At 45.0% G+C, this 19,433-nt stretch overlaps 2 protein-coding genes across 5 annotated transcripts in view; one reads left to right on the top strand and one right to left on the bottom strand.

The window, feature by feature from the left end:
• LOC104337941 (transmembrane emp24 domain-containing protein 7) overlaps nt 1–2,122 on the top strand; it is a 121,874-nt gene extending 119,752 nt beyond the window's left edge. The window contains exon 3 of the mRNA XM_075446465.1: nt 2,036–2,122. Within this exon, the coding sequence (XP_075302580.1) occupies nt 2,036–2,047 (12 nt within the window). The 3' untranslated portion in view covers nt 2,048–2,122. The remainder of the gene's footprint in view (nt 1–2,035) is intronic.
• Nucleotides 1–18,267, bottom strand: part of LOC104327307 (protein fem-1 homolog C) — a 37,250-nt gene extending 18,983 nt beyond the window's left edge. Inside the window, exons 1-2 of one of the 4 annotated variants that reach the window (XM_075446459.1) lie at nt 18,202–18,267; nt 16,423–17,148 (exon numbers count right to left, since the gene is read on the bottom strand). In XM_075446459.1, coding sequence (XP_075302574.1) covers nt 16,423–16,966 — 544 coding nt within the window. In that variant the 5' untranslated portion in view covers nt 16,967–17,148; nt 18,202–18,267. Of the gene's footprint in view, nt 1–16,422; nt 17,149–17,246; nt 17,733–18,028; nt 18,054–18,092; nt 18,180–18,201 lie in introns of those variants that run through there. The other 3 variants (XM_075446460.1, XM_075446462.1, XM_075446461.1) reach the window with 3 other exon arrangements.
• Nucleotides 18,268–19,433: the final 1,166 nt, after the last annotated feature.

Raw genomic sequence — 19,433 nt, 5'->3', positions numbered from 1 at the left:
GGTAACCTACCTTGGATGCAAGCTGTCTGGACAAAGAGAACTAGGAACAGAACAGAATGAAGCCATCTGCAGGACTCCTCTCCGTCAGACGGTAAAAGGGCTCAGGACCTTTCTGGGACTGACAGGTTGGTGCTGGTTATGGATTTATAAATACGGAATAATAGTGAGACCCTTATGTGAACTTTTGAAAAACAACCCCATCCGATTGATCTGGTCCAAAGAAGCTAAAAATGCATTTCAGACACTTAAGAAGGATCTAATGAAGGCCCCGGCTCTGGGCCTGCCTGATGTTACTAAACCCTTCTGGCTGTTTTCTTTGCTAAACAGCTGGATGGAGTAAGCAAAGGATGGCCAGGATGTCTGCAAGCTGTGGCAGCGGTCTTGAATATTCAGGAAGCCCGAAAATTCACCTTGGGACAAAAGATCACAGTACTAATCTCACACAGAATATCAGCTGTACTGCAAGAAAAAGGGAACTACTGGCTTTCCCCATCCCAATTTCCATGATACCAGGAGTGACTAATATTACGAACCCAGCTTCTTTTCTCAGCGGGTCAATCTCTGAACCATCGGTACATGATTGCTTAGAAACCATAGAGACTGTGTACTCCAGAAGACCAGATTTGAAAGAGGAACCCCTGGAAGATGCACAGGACTCCTGGTTCACGGATGGAAGCAGCTTTTTCCGACAAGGTATTCGAAAGGCCAGGTATGCGGTGACAACAGCAGATGAAGTCAATCACTACCTGCTGGAACTTCAGCTCAAAAGGCTGAAACTATTGCCCTAACTAGGGCTCTGGAGTTAACAAAAGGAAAAAGATAAATATATGGACAGATTCCAAATATGCCTTTGGAGTTGTCCACACTCATGGGACAATTTGGAAGGAGCGAGGACTACTAACTGCGCAAGGGAAGCAGATCAAATATGCTGAGGAAATCCTTCGACTATTAGAAGTCATTCAACTACCAACAAGAGTTGCCATCATGCACTGCCAAGGACACCTGAAGGGTAACACTGACCAGGAAAGAGGTAACAGGTTGGCTGACTATGAAGCTAAACAGGCAGCAGAAAGAATGCAAGAGATTTTAGCCTTAATTCCAGATAACAGAAATAGAAACCTGAGTGACCAAGAAAATGTTGAGTATTCTAAAGCTGATGAAGAATTAATAGAGGGATTAGGAGGACAAATTCCATCCCAGGGGTGGGACTATTGAAGTGATGGCAGAATTATAATCCCTGCTAAACAGATATGGGGGGTGGTTAAAGAAGAACACAACAGGACACATTGGGGAGCGGACTCCCTGTATAAATTTTTAAATCAGAAATTAATAGGGAACAATTTGTATACTACAGTCTGACAAGTAACCCAACAGTGTGAAACATGTTTAAAAATAACCCCAATACAGGTAACCAGGTACAATTAGGAAGTATTGGGAAGGGAAGTATACTGGGAGACCATTAGCAAATTGATTTCTCTGAACTTCCAAGAAAAGGAGGGTAAAGGTACTTATTAATACTCATGGATACCTTTTCAGGTTGGCCAGAAGCATTCCCCTTGTAGAACGAATAAAGCAAGGGAAGTAACTAAGGTATTATTAAATGAAATAATACCTCGATTTGGGGTACCGACAATTATCTCCTCAGATAGGGGGACACATTTTGTGCAGAAGTAGTGCAACAGGTCAGCAAACTGTTAGGAATCAATTGGCAGTTACATATGCCCTACAGACCACAAGCCAGTGGGCAAGTAGAAAAGATGCAAAAATAGGCCAAGAAGCGAATCTATATTGGTACCAAGCATTGCCTATTGCACTACTTCGGATACGTGTAAAACCTAGAAGCAAAGAAAATTTGAGCCCTTTTGAGATACTTTATCGAAGACCATATCAGGCTAAATTTCAAGGGGAAGATTTGAACCAGTTGGGAAATCAGTATCTACAGAAAAATGTTTTGGGTACCAGGGCTAAAAGGGTAGATCACTCGATCCATCCATTTAGCCCTGGAGATTGGGTTTATGTTAAGAGAATTTTTCAGGTGATCCACTGAGAGAGAAGTGGAATGGACCTTACCAGGTATTGCTGACCACCTTCACTGCAATCAAGATTAAAGAACAACCGGCCTGGATCCATTATTCCCGAGTGAAGAAGGCTCCTAAACCAGGATGGATGGTCGAAATGGCTGGCGGTTTGAAACTATGATTGCGGCGGTAACTTTGTTAAACCTAGGCTTTTTAGTAAACGCTTGGAGAGAGAACTTATATTACAATGCAATTCAGATGATAGCGAATGCCACGGGAGCTAAGGATTGTTGGATTTGTACTGCCTTACCAAAAGGTGACATGAGACTCCCCTTATATGGGGTAGGATCCACTCATTGGAATTGTGATAATAATGCTTGGCCCGAGTTTTGGAGAAGGCACGATGGAGGATACTGCGATCACGACAACTCGAACTACATGACTGGACCAAGATTTGACCTACAGATATTAGATAACAACACCCAGATATTGGTTAGCAATAATAGCTGCCTATGGAAAGCAAGATCCAACACTTGTTCGTTCCGAACCCCCTTCCATACACACAAAAATTGTACTTGCAGGGATGGGTGGAATGATTATTGGATCAACAAAACTACAGTAGAAGTAGGAACTTGGGATTTGAAAGGGACAGGCGTGACAAAACCCAATTAGAAACCTATAGCCCCTCGAACTGGGATTATTTTAGGAATGTACCAATTGGCTGGGTAAACCGCGGAACATTTTACGGAGCTAATCTCACAGCCACTGACGGGCCCTGTAAATATACCCGACGGGTATTGGTGGCTATGTGGTGATGGCATTAGCAGAAAGCGGGTTGGAAGGGAATGTGTACCATAGGTCATCTAGTCAGCCAGGACCAAATATGTAATCAGTCCCAAATACCTAAAGGCATATTAAGAACATCATGGAGACGAGCCAAACGGGAAGACAACCCACTTGTAAGTAGGGGAACAAAATTTAACCTCTTGGCTCCCCAGTTTAGAGTGGTTGAAACAATTGTTCATGGGAATGATCACACTGGTCGTTTTAGGAATACTTGTTTGCATGTCTCTCAAATGTCTCCTTTGGTGTTGTCAGGATTCAGTTGAGACACACAGTGATTGGAAAAAGGAAAAAGATTAGGCACCAAATAGAATTATTTGAAAATAATACCTACAAAATAGAATAGTGAGGATTCATAGCTTTCTAGCTACAAATCCTCAAAAGAAAAGGAGGGATTGATAACTGTAAATGTAACAAATGTAACATGTAGGGGATGTTATCACTTCAGGTGGTCAGAAACAAGTCTTGGTTCTTTGTGAATATTGGGACGGTTGCAAGACAAGGGACTCCTGAATAATCCCTTTAGGCGCCTGGGCCTTGGGAGAACAGGTATGCAAACTACAGAGATAAGGAGGCTGCAGGATAATCTGAAGACCCCCGCCGAGAGACGCCAAACAAACATGTGTGACGGACATTACAATATATTAATGAATTCTCGGAAAAGCCATTACTATGATAAGCATTTCTTGGAAATGTAATTAATATGTATGTTAACACAGCATAAATACCTAGTAACTGTGTCTCTTCGGTGCACACGTTTGGAGGAGAGATCCCCCGTGTGCCCGGCGCCACAATAAAGAATACCTGCTTAATAGTCTGCCGACTATTGAGTCTTCAACTCCGGCTTTTCACGGCATCATTTCTATTATAATTATTTACTCAAACAGTGGTTACTGACAGCATATGAGAAGTAGGGTAATTTTTTAGCTACTTCTATTGTAGTAGGCCTTGGAGGCCACAATTATTTCAAGCAATGCATAAACTAATAAAGGAAAGCAATCACCACTAGTTTTTAGTGGCTGCACCTCACTTCAGTTTGATTGGATAGAACAGCAGCAGGAAGCAAATATTATAAGAATACAAGCTTCCATATACTGGAAGTGGACATGAGCAGATAGATGGATATAGAGCTGCCACCTTAAAACAAACAACAAAAACCCACCACCAACAAAACACACACACACGCAAAACCCAACCTTAAGAAATAACAAGAACTCCAGCCATGTACCTAGCAATTATCAAGTGTTAAATTTGAGGAAGAATTTAAGAGGACATGGCAGTTAACCGTGATATCTAACTCAAGGTCTATGTTCCACATGCTACCCATAAATTCAGCTGTTCAAATGTAAGGATGGCAAATCAACTATTATCCACTTCAAAAATACTATATTGTCTATAGTGACAGGAATAACAGTACCTGAAGACTATCTATGCAGTTTTGCAGTTAAGTAAATCCAATTTTTGTAACAAATTATTTCTTTAGTAAGAAATTAAAGTCAACATTATATCTACTGCTGTATTAAAGAGGAAATAGGCTGAAGAGAAGCAAACACCCTTTGAAAATAATTCTCTTTGATAAGCAGCTAAGAGAAACATATACAGAGATGTTGGTCATTTTTTTTAAGCATTCTTTCAGTTAAGGATGATTATTTCAAAGCAGACTTCATTAAATTTTCTTAATCTATTTCTAATTCTTAAGTGATCTGCTGGAATTTGATCACATGTAGAAGCTAGCTAATTCTACAACAACATGAGAAACTTCTCATTCTTGCACAAGAACAAAATTAGACTGGAAATATTACATTAGTCATAGCACTTCTCTGCTAGAGAAGATACTGTTATATTGCAGGATAAAACTCTACTATTCGTACTACCTAATAATATTCTCCAATTAAAAACAAGAACAAAATGGAATAATCCAAATCTCACGAAGACACATTAGGGGAAAAAAAGTGTTAAACTGATGCCATAGTTTCATGTTTCATTCTTTCATTATAGTCCTACTTTAACAGAGGTAGTATGAACATTACACAAATGCTTCATGTATCACAGACTTAATTCCCTAGCTATCCAGTCTTAAAAAAACAAACCAAAAAAAGCAGCAGCTCATCTAGGAATGCGTGTCTAATGAGGTTGTGTCTTTATGTCAGAAGCAAATTACTCTCAGAAGAGGCTGGTAGCTTGTGACGTGGGGAAGAAAGTGAAGCAGTGACACAACGTGATTTGGCTTAATTTGAAAGCAATATCAACTGTATCCACTTCCTAAAATTTGCAAAATGCTTAATCAAATTTCTGGATAGCAAAAATTTTTAAATTTAAAATTTGATTCTTAAAACATGATAGCAGTGTGATATCATACCAAAGAACTCTTCCTGAAAATACACACTCAGCTGCTGAACTTTACACACTGAATGAGAAATAACTTTAAAAATTAAGTGAATTCCAGAAACATACCCTAATTAAAAGAATACTGATGTCCTTTGTAAAAAATTGATGAAGTGACAAGTTCAGCACCTGCATAGTCAGTTGAAGCATCACATATAAATGCAGTTATGAAATGGTACCACCTAGCATTCACTTTCAGAGTTAAGCATATTTAATCACCAAAGAGTGTTTGGAATTTTTAAATTTTTTTGTTTTGTCTTTTTTTTTTTTTTTCTAAAATGAATCTTGTCAAGCAGACAAGACAAAACCTCAGAAGAGAACAAATCTGTCAGATTCCTTGATGTTTACTACAAGGGAAGATTGATTATTTTTCATGTATACCAAATCACACTGGCCACAGAGCAAAGAGTGTGCATCCATATAATCCCCCTACTTCTGGGTCTGCCAAGTCTGGAAAAAAAAAAAAAATCCCCACCCCCCAGCAGGTTTGAGTATTATGTTTTTCAGTCTCCCACATAAACGATAAGACTGAAATAGTGCTAGTCCTTGATATAGTACTACTATATGTATAACCTTGACAAGTTACTCAGAGACCGATGTCTGTATACTTCTAAACTTTCCAAAATAAGCAAGTAAACTGAACAGGCCTCATCCTCCACATTATTTTACAAAGCCATTATAATAAAATACTGCACCATAGGCTAATGGTATTTAAGAACAACAAGACTTCAAATCATAGCGTTATTTTCTATTTTCAAAACACATTATTCCCTCTAACTTTTATGGTAGTATGGAGTATGATAGACAACAAAAAAATAGGGTTTCCAACCAAACGTTCCTGTGCAGATCTCAGGAGACACCTAAATGAATGCCTAATCCAGCAGTTCTTAAATTTCGTAATATTTAGAAGGGGGAAAAATTAGCCTTTTGGCTAGAAGATGCATCCGTTAACAACTAAAGGAAGACAGAAGTAGTAGAGACCATCAGTGAAACCCAGGAATATCATCTTGATGAGAAAGAGACCACATTCCAAGCAACTCAGCAATGGAAAGAGTTACAAGCCACATTCAGAAAAAAATCTGCCTTTCAAGTAATTATTTTTGGAAAAAGAGTCCTTATTCCCCGCGCCATTATGTACACATCATCCTGGCTATCAGAGCTTGTGTACTTTATCCATAGTTTAACTTCTTAATTGCAGAAAGGAAGAGAATGAACCTCCATTATTAGAGCAGGTCTGATGGAGAAGGGATAAAGCATAACGCAAAGTATCAAGACATGCACTGCAATTTCTCAAAGTGCAAGATCTAAGTATTCTGTCTGGAGTTAGACTAGAGGTGTAAAAATCCCTTTAAAATGGTTTGCATGCAAAATAGCTCTGTTGTGGAAATTAAATGAATTTTAAATAGAAAATCGAATTCCAACAAACACAGCCCCAGGTAGATCACCAACAAAGCCCAAATCCATAATTTCCAGGCCCAGCAAAGACTGCCATCACTTGAAATACAAGAGCAAGCATCTCCCCCACCCCCACACAAACACTGACTAGCCAAAAGAAGACTGCACAGAAACACATCAGAAAAACAGTGATCAAGACTCCAGAAGTCTATTAACACTGTAAGGGAGCACTATCCTTTAACTACAGATCACGGGCAGGCTTCACAATGCAGCAGAACTGAAAATTGCATGCAGCCAAAATGCAGAATGTTCCTCCTGATCCAAGCACGTGGGTAAGGTGGTCTGTACCTCATTCAGAGTTCAGTTCTAGGGTTCTTCCTCCTCATGAAAAAACCTCAGGTTTCTGTTACTACAGTGTCACAGTTTAAAGCAGGGCGTCAATAAACTGAGGGACAGACGCTCTCTATTAACCCCCACCCTCCCACCAGAGGAAGGGAAAGGGAGGAAAAGGGAGGGAGACTTACAAATTGAATATAAGAAGTTTTACTAATAACACTAATAATATTAATAATAAGAGAAATAATGTAAAATATACAAGACCGATGCTGAGTTTCCCAGAGTTGGGTGCCGGGGCGCTGGCGTCCCTCCAGCAGCAGCCAGGCAGCACCAGGAAGTCCCAGACTGGCCTCAGCAGCAGACAGGAACTGGACTCAGGAACGCACGGATCGGAATCTGGGTCGGGATCGCAGGTAGAACAACGAGCAGGGTCCTCTTCAGAAGGCAGCCATGGACGAAGAGAGCGAGACCCTCGTGATCCCCCAGCTTTAACCTGAGTATGACGTGTAATGGAGCTTCTAGCGGAGATCAGGTGGAAGAGAAGGGTCCATGGAATGTGGAATGTGGAAAGAGGGGCAGGCCAACTTGGGAAGAGTACAGGAATGTGGTCAGAGCGTGCAGGGATGCGACGAGGAAGGCCAAAGCCCACCTGGAATTGAAGCTGGCAAGGGATGTCAAAAACAACAAGAAGGGCTTCTTCAACTACATCAGCAGCAAAAGGAAGGCTAGGGACAATGTGGGGCTGCTGCTGAATGAGGCGGGTGTCCTGGTGACGGAGGATGCGGAGAAGGCAGAGCTACTGAATGCCTTCTTTGCTTCAGTCTTCAGTGCCAAGGCAGGCCCTCAGGAATCCCAGGCCCCGGAGGTAAGAGAAGAAGCCTTCAGAGAAGAAGACTTTCCCTTGGTCGAGGAGGACTGTGTGAGGGATTGCTTAAGTGATCTGGACGCCCACAAATCCATGGGCCCCGATGGAATGCACCCACGAGTGCTGAGGGAGCTGGCGGATGTCATTGCTGAGCCACTCTCCATCATCTTTGAGAGGTCCTGGAGGACAGGAGAGGTGCCTGAGGACTGGAGAAAGGCCAATGTCACTCCAGTCTTCAAAAAGGGCAAGAAGGAGGACCCAGGGAACTACAGGCCGGTCAGCCTCACCTCCATCCCGGGAAAGGGGATGGAGCAGCTTATCCTGGAGGTAATCAACAAGCAAGTGGAGGAAAAGAAGGTTATCAGGAGTAGTCGGCATGGATTCACCAAGGGGAAATCATGCCTGACCAATCTGATAGCTTTCTACGATGGCATGACTGGCTGGGTAGATGAGGGGAGAGCCGTGGATGTTGTCTACCTAGACTTCAGCAAGGCTTTCGACACAGTCTCCCATAACATCCTCCTAGGGAAGCTCAGGAAGTGTGGGCTGGATGAGTGGTCGATGAGCTGGACTGAGAACTGGCTGAATGGAAGAACTCAGAGGGTTGTCATCAGCATCACTGAGTCTAGTTGGAGGCTGGTAACAAGTGGTGTGCCCCAGGGGTCAGTACTGGGTCCAGCCTTGTTCAAGTTCTTCATCAACGACCTGGATGAAGAGTTAGAATGTACCCTCAGCAAGTTTGCTGATGACACCAAACTGGGAGGTGTGGTAGATGATACACCAGAAGGCTGTGCTGCCATTCAGCATGACCTGGACAGGCTGGAAAGTTGGGCAGAGAGGAACCTGATGAGGTTCAACAAGGGCAAGTGCAGGGTCCTGCACCTGGGGAGGAACAACCCCATGCATCAGTACAGACTCGGGTTGGACCTGCTGGAGAGCAGCTCTGCGGAGAGGGACCTGGGTGTCCTGGTGGACGACAGGTTGACCATGAGCCAGCAGTGTGCCCTGGCTGCCAAGAAGGCCAATGGGATCCTGGGGTGCATTAGGAGGAGTGTGGACAGCAGGTCGAGGGAGGTTCTCCTTCCCCTCTACTCTCCCCTAGTGAGGCCCCATCTGGAGTACTGTGTCCAGTTCTGGGCTCCCCAATTCAAGAAAGATGAGGAGCTACTGGAGAGAGTCCAGCGCAGTGCTACGAGGATGGTGAGGGGACTGGAGCATCTCTCCTACGAGGAGAGGCTGAGGGAGCTGGGCTTGTTCAGCCTGAAGAAGAGAAGGCTGAGAGGGGACCTTACAAATGCTTATAAATATCTGAAGGGTGGGTGTCAGGAGGATGGGGCCAAGCTCTTTTCAGTGGTGCCCAGGGACAGGACAAGGGGCAATGGGCACAAACCGAAGCACAGGAAGTTCCGTCTGAACCATGAGGAAGAACTTCTTCCCTCTGAGGGTGACGGAGCACTGGATCAGGCTGCCCAGGGAGATTGTGGAGTCTCCCTCTCTGGAGATATTCAAGACCCGCCTGGACGAGGTCCTGTGCAGCCTGCTGTAGGTGACCCTGCTTCGGCAGGGGGGTTGGACTGGATGATCCCCAGAGGTCCCTCCCAACCCCTACCATTCTGTGATTCTGTGACCTTGGCTGCTGTTGTAATAATTATAAACAGGGGCCTTTTTCTGCATTCCTTTCCTACCGTTAGCTCAGTGTAACTATAAACATCAGGTGTTATCAGCTTTGGAGCAGACACTGTCTGTAAAATATGCAGCCAGCTTCAGAAGAATGCAGTTACTTAGAAGAACTTAGCTGCAAGGAAGATTCGCTAAAAGAGAATCGGTTCTGTTTTAACCAAAACCAGGACAGGTATTAACTGATTCTTATTTACTACTACTAATAATAAAATAAAGTTGGATTGGATATGTTTTGGCTCATAAAAATTAATCTTATCTTTTGGACTACAGCGTGTACAAATGTATGTGTGTACATATCCGTTGGTCAAGCATGGACTGCCTTTTTGTGTTTGGAAAGAAATGCTCCTCTCTGATATGACACGAGCATACTTTTTTTGGCATCATGAAGCAGTCTGGTCTCTGAAGTTATTTACTAAGCAGTGACAAGCTAAAGGAAGAGAGAGAAAGAAAGTGCTATAAACCCTGAAAGTCAACTGTGGAAAAGCAGAAGAATTGAGCAAAACTGGTGGCCTTAAATATTACAACAGTATGGGTGTTGCAATGGCTGAGGCTCAACAACTAACCTTCTGAACTTTTGTTTTGCAAGAATGCTCACTAGCTATTAATTTCAAAATGAATGTTTCCAATAGGATTCATTCTACGTTGTCATATTCCAACTCAAAGTCTCTGTCCATTGCTTTCAGTTTCTACTCCTCCCTGTTGTCATATAACAACTCTCTTGACAGAGAGTAAGGGTGCTTGTGGTAGGGAGATGAGGAGAACTTGGAGTGCTCTGCTCTAGTAAAGTTGCTACTATCCTTGTATCTAAACTAGACCCCTTCCTGGGCCATTCATGGAGAAGCCTACTGCTCTGTGAAAGACGCAAAAGCTTTAGCTACTGTCAATTTTGCTGCATTTTAAAATATAAAGCTTCTTATAACAACAAAACTAATGTAATTTTACTATGTTTAGAAAAATGCTGTTATGGGAGATTACTAGAGGTTCTCTTCCAGGTATTCTTGAAACCAGGGAAAGAGCGAGAGGGTAAAATTACTTGAATTATCCCTTAGGCTTTTCCAGTAAACTTTCTTATTGTAAGATAGGACTTTATTCACGCTGGAAAAATAGGGAGAATTCCAGAGCTGGGAAAAATGTGAAAATATGTTTTCAAGTGTTGACAGTTCCAGGGAAAAATCCAAATACTTGGAGATGAAAAAATAGGTAAGATCACAGAGATCTAAAAGCCAGGATGACAACTGAGGCAAGGGTATAAAAGAGTATTTTAAAAACATGCAGTTAAGTCCTGCTTCTGAAATACAGACATAATCCAGCAACTGTGTTTTGGACTACTAAAATTCAGAATGCAGATGTTTTGGAAGGAGAGTTGTGGAAGTGCAAAAGTACAGCTAGGATATGATTTCTGAGTCTGATGCAGGTAGGATACTGTGCTGAGGTAAAGTATAGGTCTAGCACCATCTAACAGGAAATGATGGCGAAGAAGGCGGTAACAAGATGTTTGGGGTGAGACAAGTGCTATACTGCAAAAGACGGTTGATAGCTTTGAATTTAAAATATGAGCATTTAGTTGTCTGTTCTTGCCGCTGTTTTACAGATCTGACTTTTACACTTTCCCCAAACTTTTATGAAGAACATATGAGCCACAGAAATGGAAACAAACGATTTTCTTAATACTTTGTCACATGAACAGTGCAAGCGAGGGGGTGGGGGGGGGGAAGGTGATAAACAGGATAAGAAAACTCTTTTTTTTTTTTTCTTTTACAACTGTGGAAAATAGCAAAGATACCTGTAGAATTAAAGACTTTTCTAAAAAAGCAGAAAATAGTTAAAGCAATGCTTCCAATGTGAGTTAATTTGGCATTGTCTTCCTAATTCAGAGGCTTTTCCAGTACACTGTTCCTGGTTTGAGAAGGTGCAGGTTAAAATTAACAGGGTTTGATATATTTCACTGGTATGAAACAAAGGTCTCGAACAGCAAATTAGTTTGGGGTTTTTTTTAATAAAAATTTTAAAAATTATTATTTTGCTCTTAAAATAAGGCATAGTATGGATAATACTGTATGTCCTGGTTTTGGTTAAAACAGAACTGATTCTCTTTTAGCGAATCTTCCTTACAGCTAAGTTCTTTGAAGTGACTGCATTTTTCTGAAGCTGGCTGCATATTTTACAGACACTGTCCGCTCCAAAGCTGATAACGCCTGATGTTTATAGTTACACTGAGCTAACGGTAGGAAAGGAATGCAGAAAAAGGCCCCTCTTTATAATTATTACAACAGCAGCCAAGGTCACCGATAGACCTCTTAGGTCCCGCAAGTGAGGAGTCGGAAAGGGTTGTACTTGCGGGGAGGGGCGGACAGAACAGGTGACCCGATAATGACCAACGAGGTGTTCCATGCCATTACACGTCATACTCAGGTTAAAGCTGGGGGATCACGAGGGTCTCGCTCTCTTCGTCCATGGCTGCCTTCTGAAGAGGACCCTGCTCGTTGTTCTACCTGCGATCCCGACCCAGATTCCGATCCGTGCGTTCCTGAGTCCAGTTCCTGTCTGCTGCTGAGGCCAGTCCGGGACTTCCTGGTGCTGCCTGGCTGCTGCTGGAGGGACGCCAGCGCCCCGGCACCCAACTCCGGGAAACTCAGCATCGGTCTTGTATATTTTACATTATTTCTCTTATTATTAATATTATTAGTGTTATTAGTAAAACTTCTTATATTCAATTTGTAAGTCTCCCTCCCTTTTCCTCCCTTTCCCTTCCTCTGGTGGGAGGGTGGGGGTTAATAGAGAGCGTCTGTCCCTCAGTTTATTGACGCCCTGCTTTAAACCGCGACAATACCTTAGGCACATGAGCAAAACTTCCTAAGTTGTAAGTCACACAAAATGGAAGGAAGCAGAGAGTGGAAGGAATTACGATAACAAAAAACCTGAGAGCAGCGAGAAAATCCTCAGGAGCGCACAGCTGCCATTCAGTTGTTTAAACAATAAATAAAAATAAAATTAATGCACTAGTAAAGTGAATAATAAGGATGAGTAAATCAAAGCCTACTCCACTGACACAAGAATGAGGAATGAGATCCACAGATTTATCTTTTTCCTGTTACATCAGATATTTAGCAGCTCTGCTCTGTTCATACCTACCATATTGTTATAGAAGAAATTTAATTAACTATATTCCTCTCTCTGAAGAGTCTCATTTAGCATCAGTGGCTTAGCATTAGCAGCTAAAGTAGTTGAAGCCTTACGCCACAAGAGCTGACCGAGAGCAAACTTTTTGATAAAACTAATGCTGCTAACAAAGAACTAGCCGAATCACAGAATCACAGAATGGTAGGGGTTGGAAGGGACCTCTGTGGGTCATCTAGTCCAACCCTCCTGCCGAAGCAGGGTCACCTACAGCATGCTGCACAGGACCTTGTCCAGGCAGGTCTTGAATATCTCCAGAGAAGGAGACTCCACAACCTCCCTGGGCAGCCTGTTCCAGTGCTCCGTCACCCTCAGAGGGAAGAAGTTCTTCCTCATGTTCAGACGGAACTTCCTGTGCCTCAGTTTGTGCCCGTTGCCCCTTGTCCTGTCACTGGACACCACTGAAAAGAGCTTGGCCCCATCTTCCTGACACCCACCCTTCAGATATTTGTAAGCATTTATTAGGTCCCCTCGCAGCCTTCTCTTCTTCAGGCTGAACAAGCCCAGCTCCCTCAGCCTCTCCTCGTAGGGGAGATGTTCCAGTCCCCCCCCATCATCCTTGTAGCCCTCCGCTGGACTCTCTCCAGTAGCTCTTCATCTTTCTTGAACTGGGGAGCCCAGAACTGGACACAGTACTCCAGATGGGGCCTCACTAGGGCAGTGTAGAGGGGAAGGAGAACCTCCCTCGTCCTGCTGGCCACACTCCTCCTAATGCACCCCAGGATCCCATTGGCTTTCTTGGCAGCCAGGGCACGCTGCTGGCTCATGGTTAACCTGTCGTCCACCAGGACACCCAGGTCCCTCTCCACAGGGCTGCTCTCCAGCAGGTCCAACCCGAGTCTGTACTGATGCATGGGGTTGTTCCTCCCCAGGTGCAGGACCCTGCACTTGCCCTTGTTGAACCTCATCAGGTTCCTCTCTGCCCAACTTTCCAGCCTATCCAGGTCACGCTGAATGGCAGCACAGCCTTCCGGTGTATCTACCACACCTCCCAGCTTGGTGTCATCAGCAAACTTGCTGAGGGTACATTCTAACTCTTCATCCAGGTCGTTGATGAAGAAGTTGAACAAGGCTGGGCCCAGTACTGACCCCTGGGGCACACCACTTGTTACCAGCCTTCAACTAGACTCAGCGCCGCTGATGACAACCCTCTGAGTTCTGCCATTCAGCCAGTTCTCTATCCACTTCACTGACCACTCATCCAGCCCACACTTCCTCAGCTTCCCTAGGAGGATATCATGGGAGACTGTGTCGAAAGCCTTGCTGAAGTCTAGGTAGACAACATCCACTGCCCTCCCCTCATCTACCCAGCCAGTCATGCCATCGTAGAAAGCTATTAGATTGGTCAGGCATGATTTCCCCTTGGTGAATCCATGCTGACTACTCCTGATAACCTTCTTTTCCTCCACTTGTCTGATGATGGCCTCCAGGATAAGCTGCTCCATCACCTTTCCCGGGATGGAGGTGAGGCTGACCGGCCTGTAGTTCCCTGGGTCCTCCTTCTTGCCCTTTTTGAAGACTGGAGTGACATTGGCCTTTCTCCAGTCCTCGGGCACCTCTCCTGTCCTCCAGGACCGCTCAAAGATGATGGAGAGTGGCTCAGCAATGACATCCGCCAGCTCCCTCAGCACTCGTGGGTGCATTCCATCGGGGCCCATGGATTTGTGGACGTCCAGATCACTTAAGCGATCCCTCACACAGTCCTCCTCGACCAAGGGAAAGTCGTCCTCTTTGTAGGCTTCTTCTCTTACCTCCGGGGCCTGGGATTCCTGAGGGCCTGCCTTGGCACTGAAGACTGAAGCAAAGAAGGCATTCAGTAGCTCTGCCTTCTCCGCATCCTCCGTCACCAGGACACCCGCCTCATTCAGCAGCAGCCCCACATTGTCCCTAGCCTTCCTTTTGCTGCTGATGTAGTTGAAGCAGCCCTTCTTGCTGTTTTTGACATCCCTTGCCAGCTTCAATTCCAGGTGGGCCTTGGCCTTCCTCGTCGCATCCCTGCATGCTCTGACCACATTCCTGTACTCTTCCCAAGTGGCCTGCCCCTCTTTCCACATTCCATGGACCTTTCTCTTCTGCCTGATCTCCGCTAGAATCCAGCGGATACAAGTGGAATGAAGAAGATAAGGACCAAGGAGATAATTCCAAGGGAATGAAGTAACTTCAGAAGAAGGCCAGTCCAGCGACAGTGAAAACCAGTAAGAAATCAAGAGACCACTGACCAGAATTAAGTGATCGGACTTGGAGATCGGGTGATGCATGGTACGGGTATAATTGAGAGACATGCGTGGGAGTATGGGTCCCCCTCCAGAGGCACCCAGCTCGAGCTGTAACCTAAGAACTAATAAAAGACTAATTGGAAACCTTCACTTGGACTTTGCATTCTCAGCGGGATCCTAGGGTCGGACCCTGTTACGGTAGCCGGCGTGTGTAAATCCATAACACATATAGAGGGATGAGTTTTAAATCTAAAAATAATGCATATTTTATATTTAGCTTGTTATTCCAAGAACCCAGTCTAGAAACATGACATTTTTATCCTATCACAAGTCCATGATTCATAGGCAACCTTAAATCCTTACAAAGATTTATTTTGCTCTGCCCACCTCTATGACAAATTTTTAGTTTAGCTTTCTTTGTATTAAACCCACGCAACCCCATGACTTGCAGAAAAAAGGCATATTTAACTGAACAGCTTTTTCAAAAGGAGATTACTCTCATATTTGGCATTTAATAATATTGTGCAATAAGCTAGGCACTACAGGTTTTTCTGTCAAAATATACTTGAAGTATATTATACTGTTAAAATTTTAATTAGCCAGAAAAGGGCAACTGAAGTATTATGCTACAGAAAGCTTTATTAGCAGATTTATTATTAATAAACATATACCAAAAAAAAAAAAGCTGCTGAGACACAATCCTGACTCAATAAGCTAAAGAGTTAACCATAGCCTGCAATAATCAATATGCTTTTTAGGCCAATATCATATTCACATACAAGTTTGAGAAGTAACAAAAGCCAGCCATTAGAATAAGAGGTCCACATAAATATGATCACAGCAAAAAGGACATAAGTCTTCACTTTGAACAGTGCGTCAGGATAATTGTAAACAGAAGTTCTTCGTGATCTGTGCACCACTGGAAGTCTTTCTGTTGTGATCACAGTCACATGAAGCTTCATTTCCTTAATTCTAAAATACATTTTTGTTTACTGACATTGAAAAAGCTCCAAAAGGAGTCAAGAATTTGAGGAAGAGTAAAGAGCAAAGCGATTATTCATTCCCAGTGTAGAAAAGAATTCTTCTCCTTTATGCATCTTTCCCTATTCTAGTCTTAGTGGCACAGGTGAATTTTATGTACAGCATATTTGTTTTTTTAAGAAACAGTATGAAAAAACCCTAAATTTTACACAATATATATGCTCATATATTTATTACTACACAAACCTGCTATAAATAGTTCTCAGCAAAAGTCGATTAGCTTTTTGCACATGCATAAATGCAAAGTCTTTAGATTAAAATGTATCAATTTAGAATTACATTTTATAGCCAGTATTAAATGAGCATGCTGAAAAAACTTGTAAAAACATAGATAAATGCACTCTTACTGGAAAAAAACATTCACATTATGAGATTAGAGGAATATTTCTGGATGCCTGTCTCCTAAAGAACACATGAGTAACTTCATCCCTATTTACTACAAGGAAAAATGAAATTATAAACTTACCTTTAACGCTTTTTCTGTTAACATCAGCTCCTTTTTCAAGTAAATACTGAGCAATTTCTTTGTGGCCTTTGTAACATGAGATCATCAAGCATGTATGCCCATGACGGTTTGATACTTCCAAGTCTGCTTTGTGCTCCACAAGATATTTTACTATTTCCAGGTGACCGTCAAAACAGGCAGCTCTAAGCGGAGTTGAATTTGTTAGAGTTGTGTTGTTGACAGATGCACCATGATCTAACAGACACTGAACCACCTTCAAGTGGCCAGCAGCTGACGCTGCCCATAACGGCGGAGCTCCCTCAATGGTCTCACCATCAAAATTAACCGAACCACCAATTTCTATAGAAGCAGAGCAACAGTCCAACAAGTACTCCACCACGTCAACGTGCCCATAACGGGCTGCCATCAAAAGTGGTGTGGCACCATTGGTTTTTTCTGACATTAGTAAGGCCGCCTCTTCTCTGGTTTTGCTTGCCAGTAACTTGGAAAGGAGCCGCAGCTTGCCATCACGAGCTGCATTGAACACTGCTGTCTTTAGATCCATTTAGTCTGTACCTCTGTTTCTTGAGGAATACACACCTGCCTTTTCCAGAGTCACAAACAAAGGCTTATTAGAAACACACAGCCCAAACAGAGCGTCCCCAACTTTTTCTCAGATCAGGCAGATGGGACAACATGGAGACTCTGAATAAGGTCCTGACAAAGCACAGGCTGCACTTGATAACTCTGCAAAAGAAAAGAATTCTGAATGTTTTTACCTTCTACTTCTCAAATAAGTACATTGTACATTATACATATATATACAATTGTACATATACAATTACATTTTTCTACAGCTATACTCAAACAAACCACTGGTTGTGGTGCACCAACATCCAGCTGCCTTCCATGGGACTTCCCTGGACTGCACAGTGCCCCTTAAGGAAAGATGTTGAGCAGGAAGCCAGAACCTAGCAGTGCATTATCCATACCCTTTGCAGGAAATCACTTTTCCCTCACAACATAACAAACCGTACACTTGTATCAACTTCTGCTTTTAAGGACAGCCTAAGCAAAGAACCATTAGGGCCCCACCATGCCCTCAGGTCCTCTGCGGAGCCCCATGCTCACAGACACACGCGCCCCCGTGCTACCTCCACCCTACTGGCAAGGGAGCAAATTCAGAGCCTGACCAGAAAGACAAAACACATCCTCGCCCCAGTCATTTGATTTAGTATCAGACACCGCCGAAACCCTGAACTTGCCCTTCCACCACAGTCACCCTCAGCCTGCCCAAAGGCACCCCCCGACCTACAAATCTCCTCTTTCAAGACGACACTGTTTGCCTCCCACCCCAAAGCTGCCTACCCCCCAGGACTACCCCCGATGCCTCCCTTCAGATCGCCTCCCTCTTTTCCACCCCTAGCCCAACAACCACCCGCCCCCCACCTCTGGGTAACCCCCCCATACCACCCCAGGGTCCCCCAAAACCCCTTCCCAGCTCCCTCAGAGCCGCTCCCCACACGACCGCTGCGACAGGGCGGCCTCCACCACCTGCCCGGAGCTAGGGAGGCGGCAGCAGCACCAACCGCCGCCGCCCACAGGGAACATATAGGTGAGAAAGGACCCAAGGGTGCGAGCTATCTTCCCAGGACGCCACCGGCTCTCTCCCGCCGAAGCCACTCTCACACGGAAACGCCCGCCGCCTCCTGCACTCCGTCCAGCTCCTCCATGACAGACCAATCCCCACAGCGACTAGCCTCCACCACCAGCCCTACACCCGGGCACAACGGAACCTACCAAGCACATCCCGGTCGCCGCCAGGCCCTATGAGAAACACGCCTGAGACCGCCAGCCACTCGGAGCAGGGCGGGAGGTGGGACTACGCCGCCGCTCAAGCTACGCTGGAGCGGGGCGGTGCTGGTGGGCGGTGGCGATGCGGTAGCTGTCCGCTAGGGGGCGGGTGAGCCCCCCGCACCGCCCTTCGCTATAGCGCGAGTGGGCTGGCAGAACGCAGCGGGGAGGAGATAGGTTTTCGTTAGCTGTGGTGTGTGGGGACCAGGTAAGGGGATTCCTTTTCCCCAGCCCGTGCCTTTTTTTCCTTTCCCGGGAATAAAACAAAAGGGCGGAGCAGCGCTACAGCGGAGCGTGCACCGACGGGAAGGGAAGTCGCAGGGGTGAGGGGACAGCGGGGGCGCACGGTACCGGGGGAGGGGTACTTCCATGGAGAGTAGCAAAACCCCGTACTGCTGCAGGAGGAAAACCCTCACGGCCGGCCAGGTGTGGAAGACTAGGGATAATGTGGGGCCGCTGCTGAACGAGGTGGGTGTCCTGGTGACGGAGGATACAGAGAAGGCAGAGCTACTGAATGCCTTCTTTGCTTCAGTCTTCAGTGCCGAGGCAGGCCCTCAGGAATCCCAGGCCCTGGAGGCAAGAGAAGAAGCCTGCAGAAAGGATGACCTTCCCTTGGTCGAGGAGGTTCTCCTCCCCCTCTGCTCTGCCCTAGCGAGGCCCCATCTGGAGTACTGTGTCCAGTTCTGGGCTCCCCACTTCAAGAAAGATGAGGAGCTACTGGAGAGAGTCCAGCAGAGGGCTACGAGGATGGTGAGGGGACTGGAGCATCTCTCCTATGAGGAAAGGCTGAGGGAGCTGGGCTTGTTCAGCCTGAAGAAGAGAAGGCTGAGAGGGGACCTTACAAATGCTTATCAGTATCTTAAGGGTGGTTGTCAGGAGGATGGGGCCAGACTCTTTTCAGTGGTGCCCAGCGACAGGACAAGGGGCAACGGGCACAGACTGAAGCACAGGAAGTTCCGTCTGAACATGAGGAAGAACTTCTTCCCTCTGAGGGTGACGGAGCACTGGATCAGGCTGCCCAGAGAGGTTATGGAGTCTCCTTCTCTGGAGATATTCAAGACTCGCCTGGACGCGGTCCTGTGCTGCCTGCTGTAGGCGACCCTGCTTCGGCAGGAGGGTTGGACTAGATGACCCACAGAGGCCGTGATGTAGGCCAGGGTGAGGGGCTAGGGTGGGGG

This window comes from Opisthocomus hoazin, chromosome W (assembly GCF_030867145.1).
Source record: "Opisthocomus hoazin isolate bOpiHoa1 chromosome W, bOpiHoa1.hap1, whole genome shotgun sequence".
NCBI lineage: Eukaryota > Metazoa > Chordata > Aves > Opisthocomiformes > Opisthocomidae > Opisthocomus > Opisthocomus hoazin.
This window is presented reverse-complemented; position numbering and strand designations above follow the sequence as displayed.